The sequence below is a fragment of the Hevea brasiliensis genome, chromosome 14, assembly GCF_030052815.1.
Source record: "Hevea brasiliensis isolate MT/VB/25A 57/8 chromosome 14, ASM3005281v1, whole genome shotgun sequence".
Taxonomy (NCBI): Eukaryota; Viridiplantae; Streptophyta; class Magnoliopsida; order Malpighiales; family Euphorbiaceae; genus Hevea; species Hevea brasiliensis.
The window spans coordinates 669,230-693,730 of NC_079506.1; the positions used below are offsets into that span (position 1 = coordinate 669,230).

Sequence of the window (24,501 nt, forward strand, 5' to 3'; positions counted from 1 at the left end):
TTTTGAGTGTGATCCAAAGTGTTTGGGACTTAAGGTTGTTGAAGATCAAATCTAATAAGATTAAGATTTTATGTAGGTATTCCATTTTTCTTGTCTTGTCATATTTAACTTGCCTATATTACATGAAGTAACAAACTTAAAACATAATATTACAGAAGCTCTATCAAAGTATTCTCACCTCTTACAAATTGGTATCAAAAGAATCCTACAGTCATGCTTTACAGTTTCGGAAATCCACATCTTCTTTCTTGCCCATTCTCATATTCAAATTTTAAAGACTGTAAATTTTTCTTTTTTTTGGTTTTTCTCCACTTGAACAGGTTGGCATCTCAGTCATAATGTGTTCTGTGAATTTATACTATTCGGGAATATTAACCCCAAAATGGTTTGTGAACAATGCAGCGAATGGTGGAATTTGAGCTCGTATTTGTCCTTTTAATTCTTAGTTTCAGGCTGTTTTCCTGATATTGTGAATCAGTGGATTGAAGCATTTCCATGTATTTTTAATTGAGCTATGGAATTTCGAATAAGCATTCTGCAACTATTGTATTCAATTTCAGAGTTTGGAAACTGATAATGGTTCTGTCCTGTTGAAAGATGCCAGAGAAGAGTAGCTATGAATTGGTCTCTCTTGTGCAAGAAAGTGTTTGTTATGGTATGTTCATCACCTTCACATGCCTTACTACGAATATAATCCAAGTACATTCAATTTTTTTTTAATTCCATTTTCTATTTTTTGACAGTCTGGTGCATTGTGCAAAATTTTCAGTCTTTATGGACCCAATTTCAGTTTAGACTTCAAAGGAAAACTTGTGGGCACAACAATCATGCAAAACTACATGGTACTCTCATTTCTTTGTGTTAATTTGACAACATTGAATCAGTAGAGTGAAATCCAATCTGGTGGACTGATTTGTTTTTGCAATAGGCACATGAACCTCCCTATATTCAAATTTTAATCTGAAGCATTATTTGTTGTTCTCAAAATGAAATGCAGTGCCTGTCTCTAAATGTAATCTCCTTGTTCATTGTGAATTTGATGTCATTACCTCAATGGATGCCCAAACTCACCTCAAAGCAGTTGTTTATAGATGTTGATGTTGACAATTGGTGAGTTAATTATGACAATGTTGTGTAGCTAAATTCATTTGTAAGAGTTTATTTCTGGCTTCTTTTTTTTTTCTTCCTCTCATTTCGGATTGAACAATATGCGGCTTCTAAAATGTAGGATCGGAATCATTGTGATGAAGGTCATTTTCATCTATCAACTCTCTTCACCTCATACCTTTGTAAGTTAAATCATTTATGAACAACATTTGTACTGCTAAATGCAGAGGTGGATAAAACATTGGTTGTGAAAGCAAAATGATATTCAACAATATTTTCTCCCAATCTAATTTAAACATTCCATCAAACAGTGGATTTTTTTTCCAACATTTCTTTTTGTTATGAATTCTTTCCCTGATATTTAATTTGGTTGTTCAGCAACATTGGGATTTATACACGATAATTACCTCAAATTGAAGTTTCATCTCCCTTGTCTAGAGAAACTGCTGATTGCAAGGATTTTCATATGTACAATGATGAATGGCTGTGGATGAACTTCAACTTGGCGCCACATTTTAACAACTTGGGACTGTAGAATTTCTTTATTGATGGCCTCTTCAGAAAAGGTACAACTTCCATTTTTCTCCAACAAGTTAAGATGAGATTATTGGGTGAATTATGCTCCTGTGGAAAATGATTTCTAACTGAAAACACTTAAAATTGGGATCAGTCCTACTGACTACTTAAGGAGACAACTTTGAAACAAACTATTTGCCTCTGAAACCAGCTTTCTTCTTGTATGTCATTCACAAGTGAAACTATTCAATATTGTTGCACTGATTACATTCTTCTGTGAGTGTTATTTATAAATTTCTTTTTCATGCGAAATAAGGTTAATGTGTGTCCACATTGGTATGTAGTGAAAGAAAAGCACATCCATCAATGATAGCAGTTCTTGCACATGCAAACAGTTCTTGTACGGCAAGTGAATCCTGTTCTCTTTAAATTTCTCAAGTTACAGTACATGATTACATAGCTTTCCTTTGATGCTAGAGCATGTTGGATTAAATTTATAATACATTCAAAGGAAACTTTAAAAATGCTAAAATTTAGTTGTAGTCCTGAAATCACATTAAACCTATAAAATCAGATTCCTAGTTTACTTTGTAAACTGACACAAAAAGATTTTTTTTCATTAAGGTTTGACTGTTCACCCTTCCCAATGATGTTCATGTGCATTACTGCTGTTGTTGAGTGATTGGCTGTGTCCCCATTTACATCATCATTTGGGAAGTGGTCATTCTGTGTGAATAATGGCATGAATCGTTGACCCGTAATTGAAAGGTACTCCTATTGTTTTGTCAAAAAGAAGTCTTATGGTTGCTAGCAACCTTAATGCTTGCTACTCTTTTTGTGGTTAAACAAGTTGCAACTTGAAAAATGAGGAGTGATCACCTGCTCTAGCACAGAGTTGATCAGATGGTGTTCTTTTACTAGTATGGACTATTTGCCACACGTGTTTTGCATGCCTTGTTCTTCCATAAAATTGGGAAATTCCAAGTAAATAATTACTTCTAATTTGTCGTTGTCACCAGGCTTGAAGCAAGCATTCATCCAAGCAGATGCAGATTTTTTTTTTCTTGTCTTTAAATATGGTAAAGATATCCTCAGACCAACTTATGCGCAGTAAGAATAAATTTCTTTTGTGAACAATTTAACGGATGCACTTTCCTACATTCACATTGTGTATTGCATTTAGCCAGCTATTATACATTATAAATGAAGCAGTTGTTTCGTGGAAACAACACATTACCCTTACTTTTTCTTTTATTTCCCTTCTACCTATTTTCCCTTATTCTTTGTTTTTTTAAATTAAAAAAAAAAAATCCTCTTTGTGGTCTTTAGGAAGGGCTCCACACGGCTTATCAAATCACCAATTTTGACTTAGTGGTCTAAAAACAATAAAAGGAAACAAATATTCTTGATCTTACAATTATTCTTTGCAGATGTAGATTTCAACAAAGCGCAACTTGCCATCAAGGTACATATGTGATCTTAACATTTTCCTATAATTGCTATGTCTTCAAAAAAAACCAAAGGGGAACAATGGGCAACCTTGCATGTCCACCCCGAAATTTAAAAAAAATATATATTCTTTTATTAACTAGTAATGGATTTGTTTTAAATTTAATTCATAAATTTAATAAATTTTCACATCCAAAATTCTTCTATATGGATTTGTTTTAAATAAATCATTGTCTCCAAGCCTGAAGCAAACATTTCATTCAAGTGGATCTAAGGATCATAATGATGAAAGGATGATGCTAAGAGCTGCTCAATGAGAGCGTTTTTTCATCAACAGGTAGTTTTTGTTAGTATAGTTTGAGTTTATGGGATTGACCTGTTAGTCTTGGGTTTAAATCGCAGTTGATTTTTCCCCCTCATCTTTTCTTCACCCTTTAATAAAATTCTGCTTATAAAAAAAAAAAAGATAAAAAAAACTATGTGAATTCATTTGACATCATAGTTATTCGGGCTTTCTAGTTGGTTGTCTTCCTCCTTGTTTAGCCAAAGCAGTTGCTCTTCGAGAAACTTTACATTTGCTGCTTCAAGATTTTCCGCATCACATTTTCATTGAGATTGACTGCAAAGAGGCCTAAATTGCTATGCTTTCTTCCAAGGATAATTGGACCAAGTTCGGGCAGGTCATTGCTAATTGTAAAGCTTTTTTTTTATTTATTTTTTTTTTAATCTCAAAGAGTGCAAATATCCTTTCATTGGGTTAAGAGACAAGCTAATGAAGTTGTTCATACTTAAGCAAGGGTGGCTTTATTACATACTAGGTTTGAGCCTCGAGCTTTCCTTCTGATATGTTGTCATTCGATGTTTTCAAGGTTTTTTCACTTAATATTGGAGGTCCTAGGTTGGGTGTAAATGGAAGGTCTGATGACTAGGGATGGCAACGGGTCAGGTTTTTGCGGGTACCTAATCTAACTGAACCCTAATAAGACGGGTTTGGGTATTATATAATCGGGTTCAGGACGGGTTCGGATTTGAAAAATAATACCCGTAGCGGGTTCGGGTTTTATATGTTGGGTATCCGTTACCCGAACCTATTTACATAAATACTTAATTAAATATAAAATATATATTTTTATAATAATATTATATTTTATTTTATATAAAATAAAATTTAAATATTTTATGAAATTATTAAATTTTTAAAATATAAATTATTAATTAGAATAATTTTTTATACAAAATATTAATTAAAATATATAAAATTAAACGGGTTCTGGTTTTTTTCCGGTAATAATAATCAGGTTTGGGATGAGTTCTAGTAGTTGAGAATAAATTTTAAACGGGTTTGGGATGGGTTCGAGTTTTAATAATATTAATCGGATTTGGGTTCGGATATGGTGATTTTTGCAGGTAGCCGACCCGTTGCCATCCCTACTGATGACCAGGTTAGTGTGGACCTTACTTTGTTAAGTTTTTCCTGAATTTATTAATAAAATTATTATTTCAAAAAAAGAAAAACTGAAAAGCCTTTTTTTATATATAGATTCCTGATGATTGACTATAATATGTAATAAACATAACCTTTAAAATTTTTATAAGTCATTAATCACTAAACTAAAATTATAACTATAATATAAAATAATTTTTATTTCTTAATTTTTGAACTTTCAGTTGTTAGCAAAAAGCTATTAACATTTCAAAATCAAAATATCATATTTTAATATCATTTGTTTCTTCCAAATTTTGATAAATAATTTATGCTTCATTAGATGAAATTAAAGTCATTATTGAGTTATTCTTATCAAGATTTTGTTGTAATTTTTTATATTTATAAAATTATAAATATGTATATCAAAATTGGGATAAATTTAAATAGTTGTCCGTAAACTTTAGTTGTTATAACAAAGTCGTCACTGAACTTAAAAATGTGACATGAAACCTCTTAAAATTTGAAATTATGTACATTAAAATCCTTTTAACCCTCAATAATCGGTTTATGTAATGCAGAGTAGCAATGATATAGATAATTCCCTCCCCTCTATATGACAGTGGCAAAATCAGTTATCATTTTCTTTATAGATGAATCGTAAAAAGAATATAAACTGTACAGAATAATGAAGCACTAAATGTATAGCAACTAATTAGAAGGACTTTACATTAAAAAAATAACAATAGTTATTTACTTTATCACCTCTCAGAATTGTCATATTAACATGTTACTTATAAACTAGCTTTTGGGAATTAAAAGAATTTTATTATATAAAATTTCAAAATTCAAAGAGTTTTGTATTACATTTTTAAGTTAAGGGACAACTCTATTACGACTCCGAAAGTTTAAGGATGGTTATTGAAATTTATCCATCAAAACTGATAAAAATAATTTTTAATGATATAAAATTATATTGTAGAAAAATAAAATAACAAGTCTTTTTTCACTTTTAAAATGTAAAGAGTGAGAAAAGTTTCAAATTCGTATCTTTCGTCCATCTATTATTATGAGATTTATCATTTTCATAACGAGAAATAGAGAGTATGATTTTAAATCATAGTCACGGCTACGTTTGCAATCGTGGTTGCAAATGACGAAAATAGGCTTGTAATGTAACGGTAATGACCTGACGCTATGAAAATTTTGAAAGTTTATAAAATGAGCAAGTATTAGTGGATACAAGTAAAATTAAGATGCATAACTATATAATAAGTATAAATACATCAAATTATATATTATTTTGTAATTAATAATATAATTTAACAAAAATAATTCTGAAAAGTAGTTTATATTAGGAAAAAAAATACGTTAACCTATAGATTAAGCAAATTAATATTTCATATTATTAATTTAACAACAAATCCAACATCAAACAAAATGCTTCACAGGGTTAAGTTTCTCCAGCTGCCTATCTCGATTCAGGAAGCTAACAATGCAGTTGCTTTGACCATGTTACTCATTCAAACTAAATTGTAAAGTTAAAGTTTTTAGATTTGTTTCATGTTTATTTTCAAGACTAATAAACTAGAAGAATGAGGGTGCTAAGTCACTCTTCAAGGTTATGGGAGCAAACATGCTCTGAGCCATTGCTGATGCTGGTGTGCTTGTCGGTTATGACAAGTTGCATCTGATCGTCTTCGGCAACAAGTGTCGATTTGGCAGTGTTAAGCTGTCTCTTTAGCTTTAGATAATTAACTATAACTAAGAAGCTTCGATTTCAGTTGAATTTAGCTTAAAAATTAAAATTTATGAGTATTTTAAATAAAAAAATAAGAAAAAAAATTATTATTTTTTATTTATTGGCTAAATTCTTTAATTTCTTATTTAAACTCAAAAATTAAAAAGCTAAATTTCTTGATTTTCTTTATTTTTGGACTAAATTAAGCTAAAATTAAAATTTTTACGTTAATTTAGACAAAAAAATAAAATTGAGCTTTAAGACAAACAAAACTATGTAAATTCATTTGACATCATAATTTTTTCTTACTTTTTTTTATTGATTTTCAAGTTGTTTTCACTATTTTAAAATTTAAACAAATGAATAAACTAGAAAGCCCTTTTTCATATACAGATTCCTATGATTTACTATAATATTTAATAAACATAACCTTTATATTTTTTTTAAGTCATTAATCAATAAATTAAAATTATAACTATAAAATAAAATAATTTTCATTTCCTAATTTTTGAACTTTCAATTGTAAGTAAAAAAATCTATTAACATTCAAAAAATCAAAATATAATATTTTAATATAATTTGTTTCTTCCAAACTCGATAAATAATTTATGCTTCATTAAATGAAAATTAAATAAGGCTAGAAAAAACTTAGCAAATGCTGCACTTTAAACTCCAGTTATTTAGCTTTTCTTATATACCCATTCCAATATGGGAGAAGAGACAAAAAGGAGGGAGAAAGAAGAAAACATCCAACAAAGGGAAGAACACCAATTCTCATGAAGAGAGGATTTTTTTTTTAAAATTAAAATTTCATAAGAATTTAATTTAATTGATTTTATTTTTGTGAATTCTAATGAAATAATTTAATTCTTTTTAATTTAAAAAATATTTTCAGAAAAAATAAAAATTAAGTACAATCGTGTAAAAATTCATTTAAATTCTTTTTTTTTTTTTGCAAATAATTTATTCTACCTATATGAATGCGCTCCACAGAAAAAAAAAATACATCCATTAGTATCCCATTGAGCGATTATACAATACCATGGTAATTCTATGTAAGACATTCTACATATAATGACAAACCAATAGAGTGTAAATATGTATACACAAGTGGGTCCTATAAAATTGTAACTACTAAGTAACTACCAAATAGTTTTTTTTTTCTTTTTTAAAATTTAATAACTGAATTACTTACATTAATTTTTATTGGTTTGTTATTTCATGTAATATGCCTATATGAAATCACAATTTGACAATATAATTTTTCAAATTGAAGAGTAATTTTTTTTACATATCTTCTAATTTAAATCTTATTTAGTGCAATAAATCTAATTTGCATTTTTAAAAGTGCGATGCACCTAAAAAGGATGAACAATATCCATTAACAGGTAAGGCAATAATCGATTTGATTTAATTTAAATTTTGGTAAAAAGATAAAAAAAAAATAAAATAATAAAATAAATTTAGTTTGATTCAACTCAATTTCAGATATATAATATTTTTTTTTTCAAATTCTAATTCAGTTTGATTTGATTCTCATTCAATTCAGGGTAACCAGAAAACCTACCCAACCAAGCAAAGAACATATTGTTTTCTTCACATAAATAAATTCATTTGTTTCCTCTTTTTCTTCTCATAAATTATTTTCTTCTTTCTTCAATTGCTTGAATTATTTTCTCTCTCTTACCACAGCCACATCCATTGACTGGAGTATATAATAGCCAAGGCAGTATAATTATGAGTGCTTAGGCATGATTAGCTCATTCATTACTAAATGAATGTCTGCCTTGAAAACGATCTCAAATTGGGCAGATATACGAGTTCTTGAGAATGGGATAGGAACATAGTTGCACCACAACCTTCTAGTAGGAGAATTTAATCTTATGATCAGAAAATTTTTATAAAATATTAAAAAAAATGAAAATTAATTAGTAATCTTTCAAAGTATATATGTTTTCCTTATTCCTACCTTGCAATACATACAGCTTTTCTTCTTCTTTTTTAAAACTTGTTTAAAGTATTAGCTCTTTATTCCTACCTTGCAATGCTGGATGAAGTAGTACTTGTTCATTCCTTGTCCTTAAAGAAATGAATGACTATCATCCTTGAAGACCCTAAATTCCTTGTGATAAATATTTCTATAGCATTTTCATCCTCTACACACATCTTCATGATCCTTGTCTTCAAACCTTAAACACTTCCCATTTCTGCCTTACCTTTACTTTCCATGCCTTACCTTTACTTTCCATTCCCCAGCTTGAAAACCAATGGCAGATGCAATTCTCTCCGACATTGCTGTCGAAATCATTGTCCTCTGTTCTCTTCTAAATATTTAATGAATGGCACCTCTTGTCCATTGATGAACTTCAAATTGCTGCCACTTTGTAACAACTTTGGACGGGAGATTTTCTTTATTGATGGCTTCTTCAAATAAGGTACAACTTCCATTTTGAAGATCAATGGCCACTTTGTCTTCAGCTATGCGGCATGCATTGATGGAAAAATCATTGGTTCTGTAAACAGAAAGAGATTGAATGCTTCATATTTCTTCAAATCTAACTTATTCCTTCCTTCCAATTATGTGGTACGTCCTGTTACTGGGTTGTTCCCATAGACCTTTCTTTGATTTGGTTTCCGGGAAAACAAAATGACAATCAGGAGTTTCTTCTAGAAAAAGTAAAGCATTTGCCCAAAATTGAAGTCTAATCTCCAGGCATGTGATCTGGAAGAAATATGCTCTATTCAATGTTCCTCTGTTTTTTTTTTTTCTTTTTTTCTTTTTATGTAACTTTTACATTTTTATATATTATTTTCATCTGTTTCTTCGCTTTAAAAATCATTTATGTGATTGCAGAATTGTTTGTAACTTTTGCAGAATTGTTTGTAACTTTTGTTCAGTACTTAAGGTTGTTGAAGATCTATGCAGCGAACGGAGGAGCTTCAGATACTGTTTATCCTTTTAATTTTAGTTTCAGGCTCTTCTACAAATATTGTGAATAAGTAGATTGAAGCATGTTATAACAAGCACGCAAATCTAAGGCACACATATAAATCGCACAATCACACAGTATTGAAAAGAGAAGAATAATAACACAGGATTTAACGTAGTTCAACCGTAAGGTCTACGTCCACAGGCAAGACAAGAGAAAAAAGTTTCACTATGATGAAAAGAGCAAGATACAATCAATCATAACTCTCAAACCCTAAACCCAGTGTGTTTCTCGAATATCTCACAACTCTACCGCAAAGGGTAGAATATTACAATATTTATTGGCCCGTGCCCTCCGCTACCACCACAGATCTCACTTTTTTTATCCCAATCGGGTCGCAGCGCGAAACTTTCAGGGCAGGTCACAATTCGGGTCCATGAAAAATATATCCAAAATTCAAGCCACAAAAATAACAAAGCATTTCCATGTAATTTTAATTGAGCCATGGAATTTCAAATAAGCATTCTGCAACTATTGTCTTCAATTCCAGAGTTTGGAAATTGATAATAGTTCTATCTTGTTGAAAGATGCAAGAGAAAAACAATTGTGAATTGGCCTCTCTTATGCAAGAAATTGTTTGCTTGGGTATGTTCATCACCTTCACATGCCTTATATGAACATAATCTAAGTATAAATTATTTGTTCTTTTTTTTAAAAAAAAAATCCTATTAGAATCGCTTAATTAGTGTGATTAGCTGTAAATTAGAATGTAATTAGGAATCATTGTATTTATTAGTTATTATTAGTTTCCTATTTAGTTCTAGCCTTTGTATATAAATTGGAATCATTGTAAATCAATTTTAAGGGTGAAAAATACAAAGAAATTCTCCAATTCTCTGTTTTCTACTTGGTATTAGAGCTGTGCCAAAATTTTTTAGCGTGAATAGTGCAATTCTAGGTAGGTTTTTTTGTGGGTCAAGCTTCTACGCTATTCTAGGGAGGGAGGTGACTGTCACCACCCACCTAAGGAGGAAGGACATAAGTAGGTCGGCCTACGCCTGGAGTTCCACTATCGTCCGATGAAGCGCGTGAGCTCATGCACCTGCAGAAGTTTTGTGCAGCTCCTCACGCGCCGGCGCGAGCATCTTTTTCCCAGTGATTTTTTCAGCCATGCCTCTTGCCGATGACCTTCCCTGTCCGGCGTGCCTCTGACCAATGTGTTTCCCACACCTGGTTTGCACATTTATTTTTTGGGTATCTTTTGTTGTCCAGTTTTTTTTTTGCTTTCTGCCTCTGTATCTATTCCTTTTAATTGAAGATGGCTGATAGAAAGAAGGAAGCTTCTGAAACAAAGGTTGCTTTTATTGGTGATAATCTCTCTTTACAAATTAGTCCTATAAAATTAGATGGAACTAATTATTTGGCATGGTCTAGGTCCTATCTACTGTTCATTTAGGCTAGAGGACTGTAGGGGTATATCACTGGAGATAAGAAAAAGCAAAAAAGTGCTAGTTCTACCTACAGCCAGTGGGAGTACTTCTCTTGTTATGTCATGGCTCATCAATTCTATGCAACCTCATATAACTCATGGGTATTTACTATTGGAAAGTGCAGCTACCATTTAGAGTACTGTTTCTCAGACCTATTCTCAAGTTGGGAATGATGCACAAGTTTATGAGCTTAGGAATAAGGTTCATGGAATGAAACAATGTGAGTTGACTGTTGCTCAGTATTATGCAGAATTGAGTAGTCTATAGCAAGAGTTGGATTTCTATCAGGACTTTCAGGCTTCATGTCTGGCTGATGCAGTTAAGTTCCAGAAATTGGTTGAGAAGGAGCACATATATGATTTTCTTGCTGGGTTAAATGTGAAGTATGATCAGATTCGAGTCCAAGTGCTTGGTAAGGATCCTTTGCCCACCTTAAAGCAGACATACTCTTATGTTCAGCAGGAGGAGATCAGAAAAAGTGTCATGATCAATTCTACAGCTGTTGATAAGGCTGGATTGACTACTAACTCCTCACGAGAACAGTCACATGGTCCATCAGAAAAGGACTACTTGTATTGTGACTACTGGGGGAAATTCTGGCACACTAAGGAACATTTTTAAAACTGCATAGCTGCCCAACTAAAGGGCATGAAGGAAAAAAAATGGGCTCTGCTAGACCACAAGCAAATGTATCTGAGGCTATGGATGTTTCTGAAGATACTACTACCATTAGAATGTTTTCCAATGAAGAGGTACAAATTCTGAGGCGATTACTATCACAGCTTGAATCGCAATCCACTAGGCGATTACTATCATAGCTTGAATAGTAATCCACTACAGTTGCCTCTTTTAACTTCATCAACTCTGGTAATGCTTTTCTTGCCAATCTTAATAATTCATTTTGGGTTATAGATTCTAGAGCACACAAGCATATGGCAAGCTCTTTGAATAAATTCATATCCTATTCTTCATAATCAAGCAAAGAAAAAATCTGCACAACGAATAGATCCTTATCTAATGTTTCTAGAACAGGTTCTGTTAAATATATTCCTCCTATAAGTTTAGTTCTGTTTTACATGTGTCTAACTTTTCTATTAACCTTTTGTCTGTCAGTTCTATCACAAAAGGTCTTAACTGCAAAATTGAATTTTTTTCCTACTCACTATGTATTTCAGGAGTTAACAATAGGGAGAATGATTGGCAGTGGTAGATTGCAAGATGGACTATATTTACTGAATGATTGTGTTAGTCAGGCCATGATGGGACAGTCTATGGGTGTGGAGGAAGAAATTATCTAGTCGTGTAGGAGACTTGGACATCCTCCATTTACTGTTTTAGAGAAACTTTATCCTCTTTTGTTTAAGCAATGCAAAACTGAATTTTTAGTATGTGATGCTTGTGAGTTTCTAAACATACCAGATAATCTTATCTTATAATAAATAATAAGGCTTCAGTTTCTTTTATGACTATCCATTTTGATGTGTGGGGGCCTACTCAAACTGTGTCTTTATCAGTTTAAAGATGGTTTGTGACCTTTATTGATTGTTGTAGTAGGTTATTTTGGGTATATTTGATGAAAGGGGAAAATAAAGTATTTTCATGTTTTCAGTAGTTTTCACAAAATGATTAGCACCCAATTTGATGCTCGTGTTAATGGCACAGAATATATGAATAAAATCTTTTAGGAGTATTTGAAGTCACATGGAATTTTGCATCAGACTAATTGTGTTAACATTAGTACTCAAAATGGGGTGTCTGAGAGAAAAAAATAGACACTCACTTGAGGTTGCTAGGTCTCTTATGTTTATAATGAATACTCCTAAACCTTACTGGGGAGATGCTATTCTTTCTGCTACATATCTTATTAATAGGATGCCACTTCGAACTTTGGAGTTTAAGAGTTCTTTAGAGATTTTGCAAGGTAAAAATTCATATATTCTCCATTCAAAAGTCTTTGGTTGTGTTTACTTTGTTCATAAGCTTAATAGTGGGAAGTTAAAACCTTGGGCCCTTAAGTGTGTCTTTATTGTTTATTACAGTACTCAGAAAGGGTATAGGTGTTACCACCCTCCTACACGAAAATATTTTGTGAGCGTGAATGTTACCTTTAGGGAATCTGAATCTTATTTCCATCCACCTCTTTAGGGGGAGCGTAGGAAGGAAGAGGTGTCTTTACCTTCTTCTTCGTCCTTTCCCAACCTTCAACTTTAAGGGGAGAATCTGGGTTTAGAGCCTATACCTAACAATGATACTCAGGGGGAGTCACCTAAATCTCGAGGGAGACTGAATAGGCCAGATTTGAGAATCCATACTTGGATAAATAAGACAGATATAGCCATCAAGCAGGAGACTACTAATTAGCCGAAATCCCTGGATTCGATTCCTGGACATCCTGAGGTATGTGATGAGTATCATTTGATTCCTGATGAGTCTAATTTTGATTCTCAGTCTATTCTTCCTTCTTCTAATAATGATTTTAAGATTCCTATTACTCTCAGAAAAGGCGTTAGAACCTGTGCTAAACATCCCATCTCTAATTTTATTTCCCATGATTCTTTGTCTCCATCTTATAGAGCCTTTCTATTATCTGTTTTCTCTGTTTCTATCCCATAGGATTGAAAGAAAGCATGTCTTGATCCAAAATAAAAGGCAGCCATAGTGGAGGAGATGAAAGCTCTGGCAAAGAATGAGACTTGAGAACTTATTACTCTCCCACTAGGAAAAAAGCCAGTTGGATATAAGTGGGTGTTCACTGTGAAACATAGAGCAGATGGTTTAATTGAGAGGTATAAGTCCAGGCTGGTAGCAAAAGACTTTATATAGACGTATGGGGTAGATTATCAGGAAACCTTTGCTCATGTTGCTAAAATGAACACCATTAGAATTTTTACTGTCATGTGCAGCAAATCTTGAGTGGGACTTGCATTAGTTTGATGTAAAAAATGTCTTTCTACATGGTGACTTGAAAGAAGAAGTTTATATAGAAATTTCTCCAGGGTTTGAGGATGAGAAGACTAGAGGGAAAGTTTACAAACTGAAGAAAGCACTATATGGTCTAAAACAGTCACCTAGGGCATGGTTTGATAGGTTCAGTAAGGTAATGGTTTCCTTTAGATACTGCCAAAGCAATGCTGATCACACCTTATTTATAAAACACTATAGGGGTAAGATTACACTGCTTATTATCTATGTGGATAATATTGTGGTAACTGGTAATGATAGAGAAGAAATGGCTAATCTAAAGGAGCGCCTAGCACAGGAGTTCGAAATCAAAGATTTGGGAAGGCTAAAGTACTTTCTTGGAATATAGGTTGCCATATCAGATAAAAGAATCCTTCTTTCTTAAAGGAAGTACAAACTAAATTTGTTGGAGGAAACAGGAATGCTAGGTTATAAATCAATAGAGTCTCCCATTGAGGAAAATCATAAATTGCAAGCTAAAATTAGGGAATCAGTGGATTTAGGGAGATATCGAAAGTTGGTTGGCAAAGCGATTTATCTTTTGCACACTAGACCTAACATAGCATATGTAGTGGGTCTAGTGAGCCAGTTTATGCATGATCCTCATGAATCTCATTTGAAGGCAATTTTTCATATCTTGTGATACTTAAAATCTATACCTGAGAAAGGACTTTTTTTCTCAAAGCATGGTCACCTTTATATTAAGACTTTTATAGATGCAGATTGGACTAGATCTCTTGATGATAAGAGATCGATATCTAGTTATTGTACTTTTATTAATGGTAATCTAGTCACCTGAAGAAGCAAGAAGCAAAATATGACGGCTAGATCTAGTGTAGAGGCTGAATTCAGAGCAATGACTTAAAGTATTTGTGAGCTATTGTAGTTATAGAAGTTGATAGAGGAATTGAAACTGCTGAAAGCTAGTGGTTTGTCCTTATTCTGTGATAATAAAGCTGCTATCAGTATAGTTCACAATCTAGTTCAGCATGATCACACCAAGCATATAGAGATTGACAAACACTTCATAAAAGAAAAAATTATTGATGGTTTCTTAAGTGTCTCTTACGAGGTTTGAAAAACTAGTTAGCTGATGTGTTCACTAAGGGATTGAGTTGTAAGGTGTTTCATACCCTAGTTTACAAGTTGGGCATATGCAATATACATGAACCAACTTTAGAGGAAGTGTTAGAATCCCTTAATTAGTGCAATTAGTTGTAAATTAGAATGTAATTAGGAATCATTGTATTTATTCACTATTATTAGTTTCATATTTAGTTCTAGCCTTTGTATATAAATTAGAATCATTGTAAATCAATTTTAAGAGTGAAAAATGCAAAGAAATTCTCTAATTATCTATTTTCTACTATTCCTTATCTTGACAGTCGAGTGCATGTTGCAAAAATTTCAGTTTATATGGAATATGGACCCAATTTTAGTTTAGACTTTAGAGGAAACCTTGTGGGCACAACAATCATGCAAAATTACATGGTGCCTCATCTCATTTCTTTTCTCCAAACATGTTATTTGACAACATTGAATAAACATAGTGAAATCCAATCTGGTGGACTGATTTGCTTTTCCAATAGGCACATAAACAGTATAAATGACCATTGCCCAAGAATTTCACAAAAGCTATTTGAAAGTTGGGAAAAGGTGCCTTTTAGATTTAGATGAGTCCTGGGTTTCAATTAGTCAATTTATTGTTGCACTACTTTTTGGCTTGTGCGTGTTTTTATGTAATTTATAAACCTCTTCTTATGAACTAAGGTTATTGTGTTTTTGTGTGCAGTGACAGAGCATATGCACATCCATTGATCATAGCAATCCTTGCATATGCAAATAGTTGTAATTACTATCTCTTTTAAGGTCAGCACATTCTTGTTCTCTTTAAATTCTACAAGTTACCACCCAACTTCTTCAAATAGTTGTAGTCTTGAAATCACATTCAACCTATGAAATCTTTTCCTAGTTTACTTTGTAAACTGACAAAAGATTTTTTTCATTAAGGTTTGATTGTTCACCATTCCTAATGACGTTCTTGTGCATTGGATATGAACATTATTTATACAGTGGACATTCTATGTAAATAATGGCATGAATAGTTGACCCATAACTGAAAGGTACTCCTTTTATTTTGTCAATAAGATATCCTACTGTTGCTAGCAACCTTAATGTTTGCTACGCTTTTTTGTAGTTACACGAATATGCAACTTAAAAATGCAAGAGTCATTACCTGCTTTAGCACAGAGTTGATCATATGGAGTTTTTTTTTTACAGGTATGCAGTATTTGCCACTCGTGCTTTGGATCCTTTGTTCGTCCATAAGATTGGGAAATGCCCAGTAAATAATTACTTGAAATGTGTATCATTGTCTCCAAGCTTGAAGAAAACATTTCATTCCAGTATATTTTAAGGATCATAATAATGCAAGGATGATGTTAAAAGCTGTTCAATGAGGGCATTTTTTCATCAACAGGTGGTTTTAGTTAGTATTGGTTGTGTGTATGGGATTAACCTGTTGGTCTTGGGTTTAATCCATAGTTGATTTTTCCCTCTCATCTTTTCTTCACCCTTTAATAAAATTCTGCTTATAAAGAAACATTATATGAATTCATTTGACATCATAGTTTCTGGTTATTTGGGCTTTCTAGTTGGTTATCTTCCTCCATATTTAGACAAAGCAGTTGCTCTTTGAGAAACTTTACATTGGCTGCTTTGAGATTTTCCGCATCACATTTTCATTGAGACTGAATGCAAGGAGGTCTGCAATACTATGCTTTCTTCTAAAAACAACTGGACTAAGTTTGGGCAAGTCATTGCTAATTGTAAAGGGCTATTTTTGTTTTTAGTCCAGATGTCCCTTCATTTGGTTAAGGGACAAACTAATGTTGCTGTCAATACTTTAGTAAGGGTGGCTTTATTATATACTCGGTATGAGACTCTGGACTTTTTTGATATTTTTTAGATTTTTTTTTTCACCCAACACTGGAGGTCTAGGTTGAATGTAAATGGAAGATTTGATAACTGGGTTAGCGTGGACCTACTCTTTTAAGTTTTTCCTAAATTTATTAATAAAATTATCATTTCAAAAACTAAAACTGAAAAGCTCTTAATTTTTATTTATAGATTCTTGATGGTTGACTATAATATGTAATAAACATAACCTTTAAAATTTTTATCAAGTCATTAATCAATAAAATAAAATTATAACTATAATATAAAATAATTTTCATTTCTTAAATTTTTGAACTTTCAATTGTTAGTAAAAGGCTATTAACATTTGAAAATCAAAATTTCATATTTTAATATCATTTGTTTCTTCCAGAACTCGATAAATAATTTATGTTTCATTAGATGAAATTAAGTCACTATCAATTTTTTCTGTAATTTTTTTATATTTATAAAATTATTGAATTACAAATATAATTTTTGCCGATCACTTGGTTTTATCAATAGAGAGTCGAATAAGCCAAAACTTGAAGCTAATTCTCTTTTCATAACCCTAGTGTTCATGGATTCGCAGCGAATATTACCTCATTCTCAAAAGTTCAATCAACACCACGGGATAAAATCTATTGCAATCCTTTTTGTCAATTGCACCTCTGCGGAAAACCCTACACCTTGTGCGCTGGGTATTTGGATTGGCAATGGAGCATAGTCAGGACCATACAGAATGAGATTAATGAGAACAAGAAGCAAGTCAAACCTACCCCATTTACACCTGAAGGGGACACCTATGGCTGAGGAACCAGCCCCATCTGCTGTAGAAGAAGAGAGAGAGAGAGAGAGAGAGAGAGAGAGGAGGTATGGGGAGGCGAGGGGGGAGAACAAGGAGAGAGAAAAGCATCTCACTAAGGGTATTTGATTGATGAACAAGCTTGGTACCTGAGATAACTTAGAATAAATGGATTGGAATATATGTGAATGCATTCGTAAGTGCCTAAAATTTTCAATATTCATCGTATTCTTTCCTGAGTCGTACCAGTTTCATTGCCTTGTTCAATTGGTAATCAGGTCTTATCCTAAGCTTACTTCAACATCACTGATTCCATCCGTAAAAGAATTGGCATTGAAATATATATGTTCGCGTCACAAACTGTTAGAGATAACTCTGTGGGTGCTTAAGTATGATTAGTTAGCTCATTCATTTCCTCATTGAATATATGCCTTAAAAATGATCTCAAATTGGGCAGATCTAAGACTTCTTAACCATGACCTTCTATTGGGAGAATTTAATTTTATGATTAGAAAATTTTAACATAAAATGAAAATAAAAATTAATTAGTAATCTTTTCAAGTATGTATTTTCCTTTATTCCTACCTCGAAATATATGTAACAGCTTTTCTTCTTCTTTTTTAAAACTTGCTTTCCAAAGTTTATATTATTCTTTATTCCTACCTTGCAATGATGGTTGACGCACTTATTCGTTCCTTGTCCTTAAGGAAATGAATGAGCAGCGTCCTTGAAGAGCCTAAGTTCCTTGTGATAAATATTACTCTAGCATTTTCATCCTCCACACACACCTTCATAATCCTTCTCTTCAAACCTTAAACACTTCCCATTTGTGCCTTACCTTTACTTTCCACTTCCTACCTTGAAAAGCAATGGCAGATGCAATTCTCTCCGGCATTGCTGTGGAAATCATTAAGAAGCTGGGTTCTCAAGTTCTTCAAGAGACTAGGCTCTGGTGGGGTGTCAAAGAGGAGCTTGAGAAACTCGGGGGGACAGTTTCAACAATCCAAGCTGTGCTTCTTGATGCAGAGGAGCAGTATTCGCAGAGTCATCAAGTCAAAGATTGGGTTGACTCACTAAAAGAAGCATTTTATGATGCAGATGACTTGTTAGATGAGTTCTCCACAGATGTTTTATTGAAGCAGATGATGACTGGCAATAAAATGGTGAAGGAGGTATGCCTTTTCTTTTCAAGCTCAAACCCATTTGTTTATGATCTTAAAATGGCTCACAAGATTGAAAAAGTTAGAAGTAAATTAGATGAGATTGCTGCAAATAAGAAGTTTCACTTAGATAAGCTTCCTGAGAAGACATTTCCTATGAGTGGGGAAAGAGAGCAAACTCACTCATCTTTACCTCCAGTAGTTGTTGGTAGAGAAGATGATAAGAAGAAAATCATTGATTTTCTTCTGTCTTCTAGTCATGGGGAGAATGTGTCAATCATTTCCATTGTGGGTTTTGGAGGCTTAGGAAAGACAACACTTGCTCAACTTGCATACAATGATGTGGTGGTGAAATCAAATTTTGAGCTCAAAATGTGGGTGTGCATTTCTGATAATTTTGAAGTTAAAATAATTGTTGAAAAGATTTTGGAGTCTCTTGATGGTGAGAAGCCTAAAAATCTTGAAATGAATACCTTGAAAGATCGTCTTCATAAGAAAATTAATGAAAAAAAATATTTACTTGTTTTGGATGATTTATGGAATGAGGATTCTGAAAAATGGTTTAAGTTGAAGGATTTGTTAGTTGGAAGTGGAAGTGGAAGCAAAATAATAGTGACTACACGTCTTAAAAATGTTGCAGAAATGATAGGATCAACAAAAACACATGACTTACAAGGCCTACCTGTTGATGATTCATGGTCTTTATTTGCAAATATGGCTTTTAAACAAGGGGAAGTTATTAGCCTAGACCATGAGAGAATTGGAAAAGAAATTGTTGCAAAATGTGTTAGAGTCACTTTAGCCATAATAGTAATAGGTCGTTTATTGTATTCTAAAAATACAATAAAGGAATGGCAAAACTTTAAAGAAAAAGAGCATCCAAATATGAATGAAGAGGGGAATAGTATTATTCAAACTCTCAGATTGAGTTATAATCATCTGCCTTCTCATTTAAAGTGTTGTTTTGCTTATTGCAAATCATATCCAAAAGATTATAAAATTAACGTCCCATATTTGGTGAACGTTTGGGTGGCACAAGGATTTATTAAATCATCAAATTCAGAACAAAGCCTTCAAGATGTAGGTTTAAAATATTTCAAGGATCTTTCATGGAGATCCTTCTTTCAAGAAGTAGAAGAAGATGAGTTGGGCAATTTATGGAGTTGTAAAATGCATGATTCGATGCATGATCTTGCCGCGCAAGTAGCAGAAGATGAAATCATTTTGTTGAATTCAGATGCAAAGCGTGTTGGAAAAAAAACTCGACATTTATCAATTAATTTTGAAGTTGAGTCATGGCAAAAAGTTGCAAATTGCTTACCTAATGTGTCAAAGGTGAGAACATTTATATCATTTAGTTGGTCAAAAAATCATGATATTAAAGAAGTAGAATGTGATGAAATTTTTTCCAAATTAAGTCGTGTAAGGGTATTGGATTTAAGTGGTTTAGGAATTATGAGAGTGCCACGTTCCATTGATAAATTGAAGCACTTAAGGTTTCTTGACCTTTCTAATAACAAAGGCATTGAATTCCTTCTTGATTCCATTATTAAACTCCAAAACCTACAAACTCTGTACCTAAACAACTGTGAAAGGCTTAAGCAGTTGCCTAAGCACATTAAAAAGTTGGTCAGTCTCCAAAACCTTTACCTTCAGGGATGTGTTGGTTTGACTCATATGCCACGTGGGATTGGTCAACTAACTGCCCTTGAGAATTTATCGGTATTCATGGTGGCCAAAGATATGGGTGTCTCCAAACGTAGCGGTGGACTAGGTGAATTACGTGACTTGAACAAGCTGGGAGGAAATCTAGAGATCATGAATCTACGGTATGTGAAAAATCCAGCATCTGAATTTGAGGCAGCCAATTTGAAGGAGAAGCAACGCCTTCAATCCTTGACATTATCATGGAAATTGGGCTTTCGCTATGATAATAATAGTGATGGTGGTCCAGATGATGTCGAAAATGATGAAGAAATGTCATTAGAAGAGCTGCGGCCACACATTAATCTAAAATGGTTGATTGTGTCTGGGTGCGGAAGACTCTTGTTTCCAAGCTGGATTTCTTCCCTCACTAATTTGGTGGGACTTCGAATTGATAACTGCAAAAAATGCCAGCATTTTCCACCGTTGGATCAGTTCCCTTCACTTAAACGCTTGACGATTAAGAATTTAACTGATCTGGAGTACATAGAGAGTGGGATTAGTTGCGACGATGCATTATTGTTCCCTTCCTTAGAGAGTCTCCGGCTCTTAAATTGCACAAATCTGAAGGGATGGAGGAGGGATACATCCACGCCTCAGTTGCTACAATTTCACTGTCTTTATTATTTGGAAATCAAGTCTTGCCCTAACCTCACTTCAATGCCTCTCATTCCATCTGTCCAACATTTGGTATTGATAAATGCCAGCAAGAAGGCATTGGAGGACAAGCTGAAGATGAAGATTTCGGTGTCACAATCTAACTCTTGTTGTTCTTCGGTTTCCCCTTCTCAATTGAAAATTCTGCAGATCGAGAACATTGAGGATCTAGAAGTTCTGCCGGAGGATTTGTGGCATCTACCCTCCCTTGAGGGTCTTCTCATCAAGGCTTGTGAGGAGCTCGATTTGTCTGATGATATACAATGGCAGTACCTTAGAAGGCTCTGAGTGCTTCAATTGGTAAATTTGAACAAATTGGCGTCCATCCCAAAGGGTCTTCAACATGTTCCCACTCTGCGAAAACTCACGATCCAAAATTGTCCTAATTTGATATCTTTACCGGAGTGGATGGGAAGCCTCACCGCATTATGGATTGAAGAATGTCCTCAACTTTTGGAAAGATGCAAAAGCAACATTTGTGTTGATTGGCCCAAAATTGCTCACATCCCAAATATTAGTATTGACGATAGATGGATTCAAGTGAATGGCTGCTACAAACTATGATGAGAAGAATCAGATCAACTTCTTTTAGGGTATGTGCTTATCCCCTTCAATAGACATTATTTTTCTTTACCCTATCTTAGAAGCGGACACAAGTTTTTGTCATTAAAGTTCTTGGATTCTCATGTGTATTTTTATATTGACAAATATCTTGCAATATTATTGCTTAAATCTCAGAGCAGTTGTTCATAGATGTTAAAGAATTGGTGTGTAACCATGACAATTGTTGGATGTACTGCTACCGCTTCTGAATTTCAGAACTGGGATTCATTGAGTCACTTCATATATGAAATTTCGATGAAGGGCATTGTCATTGATCAACTTGTCTTCACATTCCTTTTTTAAGTTAATTAACAGCTTGCCTTAATTCTTTTGCACTTACCAATTTGTTAACAATTATTCACTCTTGGTTATAAACTTAATTTTGTAATTTTGTTTTCTTGATTCTGTGGTTTTAACTGGAGTTGCTAACATGAAGAAGTCCCACAATCCCTTGTAGCTGGTCATTGCCTTAGTTAATAAAATGATGAAACTCCCTATATTCAAATTTGGAGTTCAAACATGATTTGTTGGTCTCTAAATGTAATCTTCTTGTTCATTATGAATTTGATGTCTTTACCTCTGTGGATGCCCAAACTCACCTCAAAGCAGTTGTTCATAGATGTTGATGTTGACAATTGGTGAAACTATGACAATTTCGTGTACTTAATTGCTCAATTTCATTCACAAGAGTTTATTTCTGGCTTCTTAAATTTTTTTCTCTTCTTGGATTGAAAATTATGCGGCTTCTAAACTGTAGGATGGGAATCATTGTGATGAAGGTCATTGTCATCTAAACTGCTTAATGCAGAGATGGAAAAAGCAAAATGATATTCAACAACATTTTCTTCCAATCTAATTCACACGTTCGATCGCACAGCGTGGTAAGTAGTATGGGCTTTCCCTACAATTTTTTTGTTACAAACTCTTTCCTTGATATTTAATTTGGTTTTTCAGGAAAAAAATGACTATCTTGAGTTTCTTCCAAAAGAATGTAAAGCATTTGCCCCAAATTGTCCTAATTTGATATCTTTACCGGAGTGGATAGGAAGCCTAACTTCATTACAAGCTTTTGGGATTCATGAATGTCCTCAACTGCCAGAAAGATGCAAAAACAAAATGGGTGCTGATTGGCCCAAGATTGCTCACATACCAAATATTGATATTGAGGGAAGATCGATTCAAGTGGATGGCAGATACAAACTATAATCAGAAGAATCAGACTTTTCTTGGGGTATGTACTTTTTGTCTCTCTATTTTAGAAGCACACGCTAGTTTTTGTGGTTAATGTGTTTTTATGCTTGGCATTCAATCAAATGCTTACAAGTTTTGTGGTACTGTATGCAGAGGTGGAAAATTTATTTGTTCTGAAAACAAAATGAAATTCAACTTTTCACACTTATTCAAATCTTACTTATTCCTTCCATTCAATTGTGTGGTAAGTCTTATTGCTATCATTTTATTGTTATGAACACTTTCCCTGAAATTTTGTTGCACATGAACAAGTTAAATATCAAAAAGCCCATAGTTTTGCCTTCCTTTGAGCTGGTTTCCAGGAAAAGAAAATGACAATCTAAAGCATTTGCACCAAATTGAGGTCTAATCTCCAGGCATGTGATCTGGAAGGTACTCACCACCAGTAATGGTGCTCTGTTTTTTTTTTTTTTTGTAACCTTAATTTTTATAAATTATTTTCATATGTTTATTCACCTTAGAAATCATTTATGTGACTGCAGAATTGTTTGGAACTTTTGCCACCAGATGCATGTTCCGAGTGTTCAGTGCTTCAGGTTGGGTCAAGATTGCAGTTGAAGATCAAATCTAATAAGAATTATATTTTAAGTAGGTATTCCATTCTTTTTGTCTTGTCATATTTAGCTTTCCTATATTACATTAAGTAACAGAAGCTCTACCAAAGTATTCTCACCTCTTACAAATTGGTATCAAGGTGTTCTCAGTCTCATTTCTGACTTTAAAGATCTCGGTCACGATGTGTTCTGTGAATTTATACTATTGGGCAGTACTAAATCAAACATGATTTGCAATCAATCATATGAACGGAGGAACTTTGGCTACTGTTTATCCTTTTAACGGTAGTTTGAGGCTGTTCTGCTGATATTGCGACTCAGTAGATTGAAGCATTCCCATGTAATTTTAAGTGAGCTATGGAATTTCAAATAAGCATTCTGCAAATATGGTCTTCAATTTCAGAGTTTGGAAAATGATAATGGTTCTATCTTGTTGAAAGAAGCCAGAAAAGAGCAATTGTGAATTGGCCTTGCAATGATTAGAGAACACAAGGGATAGCCCAAGGATGCTCACCTCCCAGAGGTTGCATTGGGCATAAAAAGAAAACATCCTGCAGTTCACTGCTTTACAGTTACATGAAAACAAATCTTATCTCTTGCCTATGGTTCTGTTTTGGAGATTTTGAAGCCCGGAATCCATAATTTTCCCCCTCTTGAACTGATTGGCATTTTAAGTGGCAATATGTTCTGTGAATTTATTAGCCTGCAAAGAAATTGAAGCATTCCCATATAAGCTTGTGTGAGCTTTGGAGTGTCAAATGAGCATTCTGCAATGCTTGCTTCTTCAGTTTTAGACTTTGGAAATTGATGATGGTTGGTTCTGTCTTTTTGAAAGATGCCAGAGACGAGCAATTGTGAATTGGCCTCTCATGTGCCACTAAGTGCTAGTTTATTGCTATGACTGGTACATGTTTGTTTCTGCTTCTTTCGAGTGACTGGTACGTAATATCTTATAGTTTCCATCAATCTTAATGCTTGCTGCTTTTGCTGTATTTGCATGTCCGACAGCATGAAAAATTAAGGGGCCATTGCCTATCTGGTGGACAACTGATCACCGAACTTATCAGCAATCATTTGCTAAAGGTATGGAGATTTTTCGAGACCGTATTCTCTTATTTACTTCTACAAAATTGGGAAGTGTTGAAAAACTAAAACCTCTAATGTGTGTCATTGTGTCTAGTCCTGAAGTGAACATCTGATTTAAGCAAATTTAATA

The 24,501-nt window shown here is 33.4% G+C and overlaps 2 protein-coding genes across 51 annotated transcripts in view; both read left to right on the forward strand.

Annotated features, from left to right (window-relative positions):
• The first annotated feature begins 391 nt into the window (after positions 1-391).
• Positions 392-24,501, forward strand: part of LOC110664718 (uncharacterized) — a 29,133-nt gene continuing 5,023 nt past the window's right edge. For 38 of the 50 annotated variants that reach the window (XR_009143309.1, XR_009143327.1, XR_009143306.1 and 35 more), the window contains exons 1-5: positions 22,485-22,711; positions 22,825-22,915; positions 23,034-23,103; positions 23,214-24,189; positions 24,294-24,368. Coding sequence is in view for 1 of the 50 variants with exons in the window: in XM_058134861.1 (XP_057990844.1) it covers positions 617-655; positions 744-842; positions 998-1,110; positions 1,229-1,289; positions 1,546-1,557 (324 nt within the window). In the remaining 49 variants the exon portion in view is untranslated. The other 12 variants (XR_009143305.1, XR_009143304.1, XR_009143308.1 and 9 more) reach the window with 12 other exon arrangements.
• LOC131168907 (putative disease resistance protein RGA3) lies at positions 18,115-22,359 on the forward strand. Its single transcript, XM_058134860.1, has 2 exons — positions 18,115-22,118; positions 22,238-22,359. The coding sequence occupies exon 1, from the start codon at positions 18,226-18,228 to the stop codon at positions 21,163-21,165; it is 2,940 nt and encodes a 979-aa protein (XP_057990843.1). The 5' UTR covers positions 18,115-18,225; the 3' UTR covers positions 21,166-22,118; positions 22,238-22,359.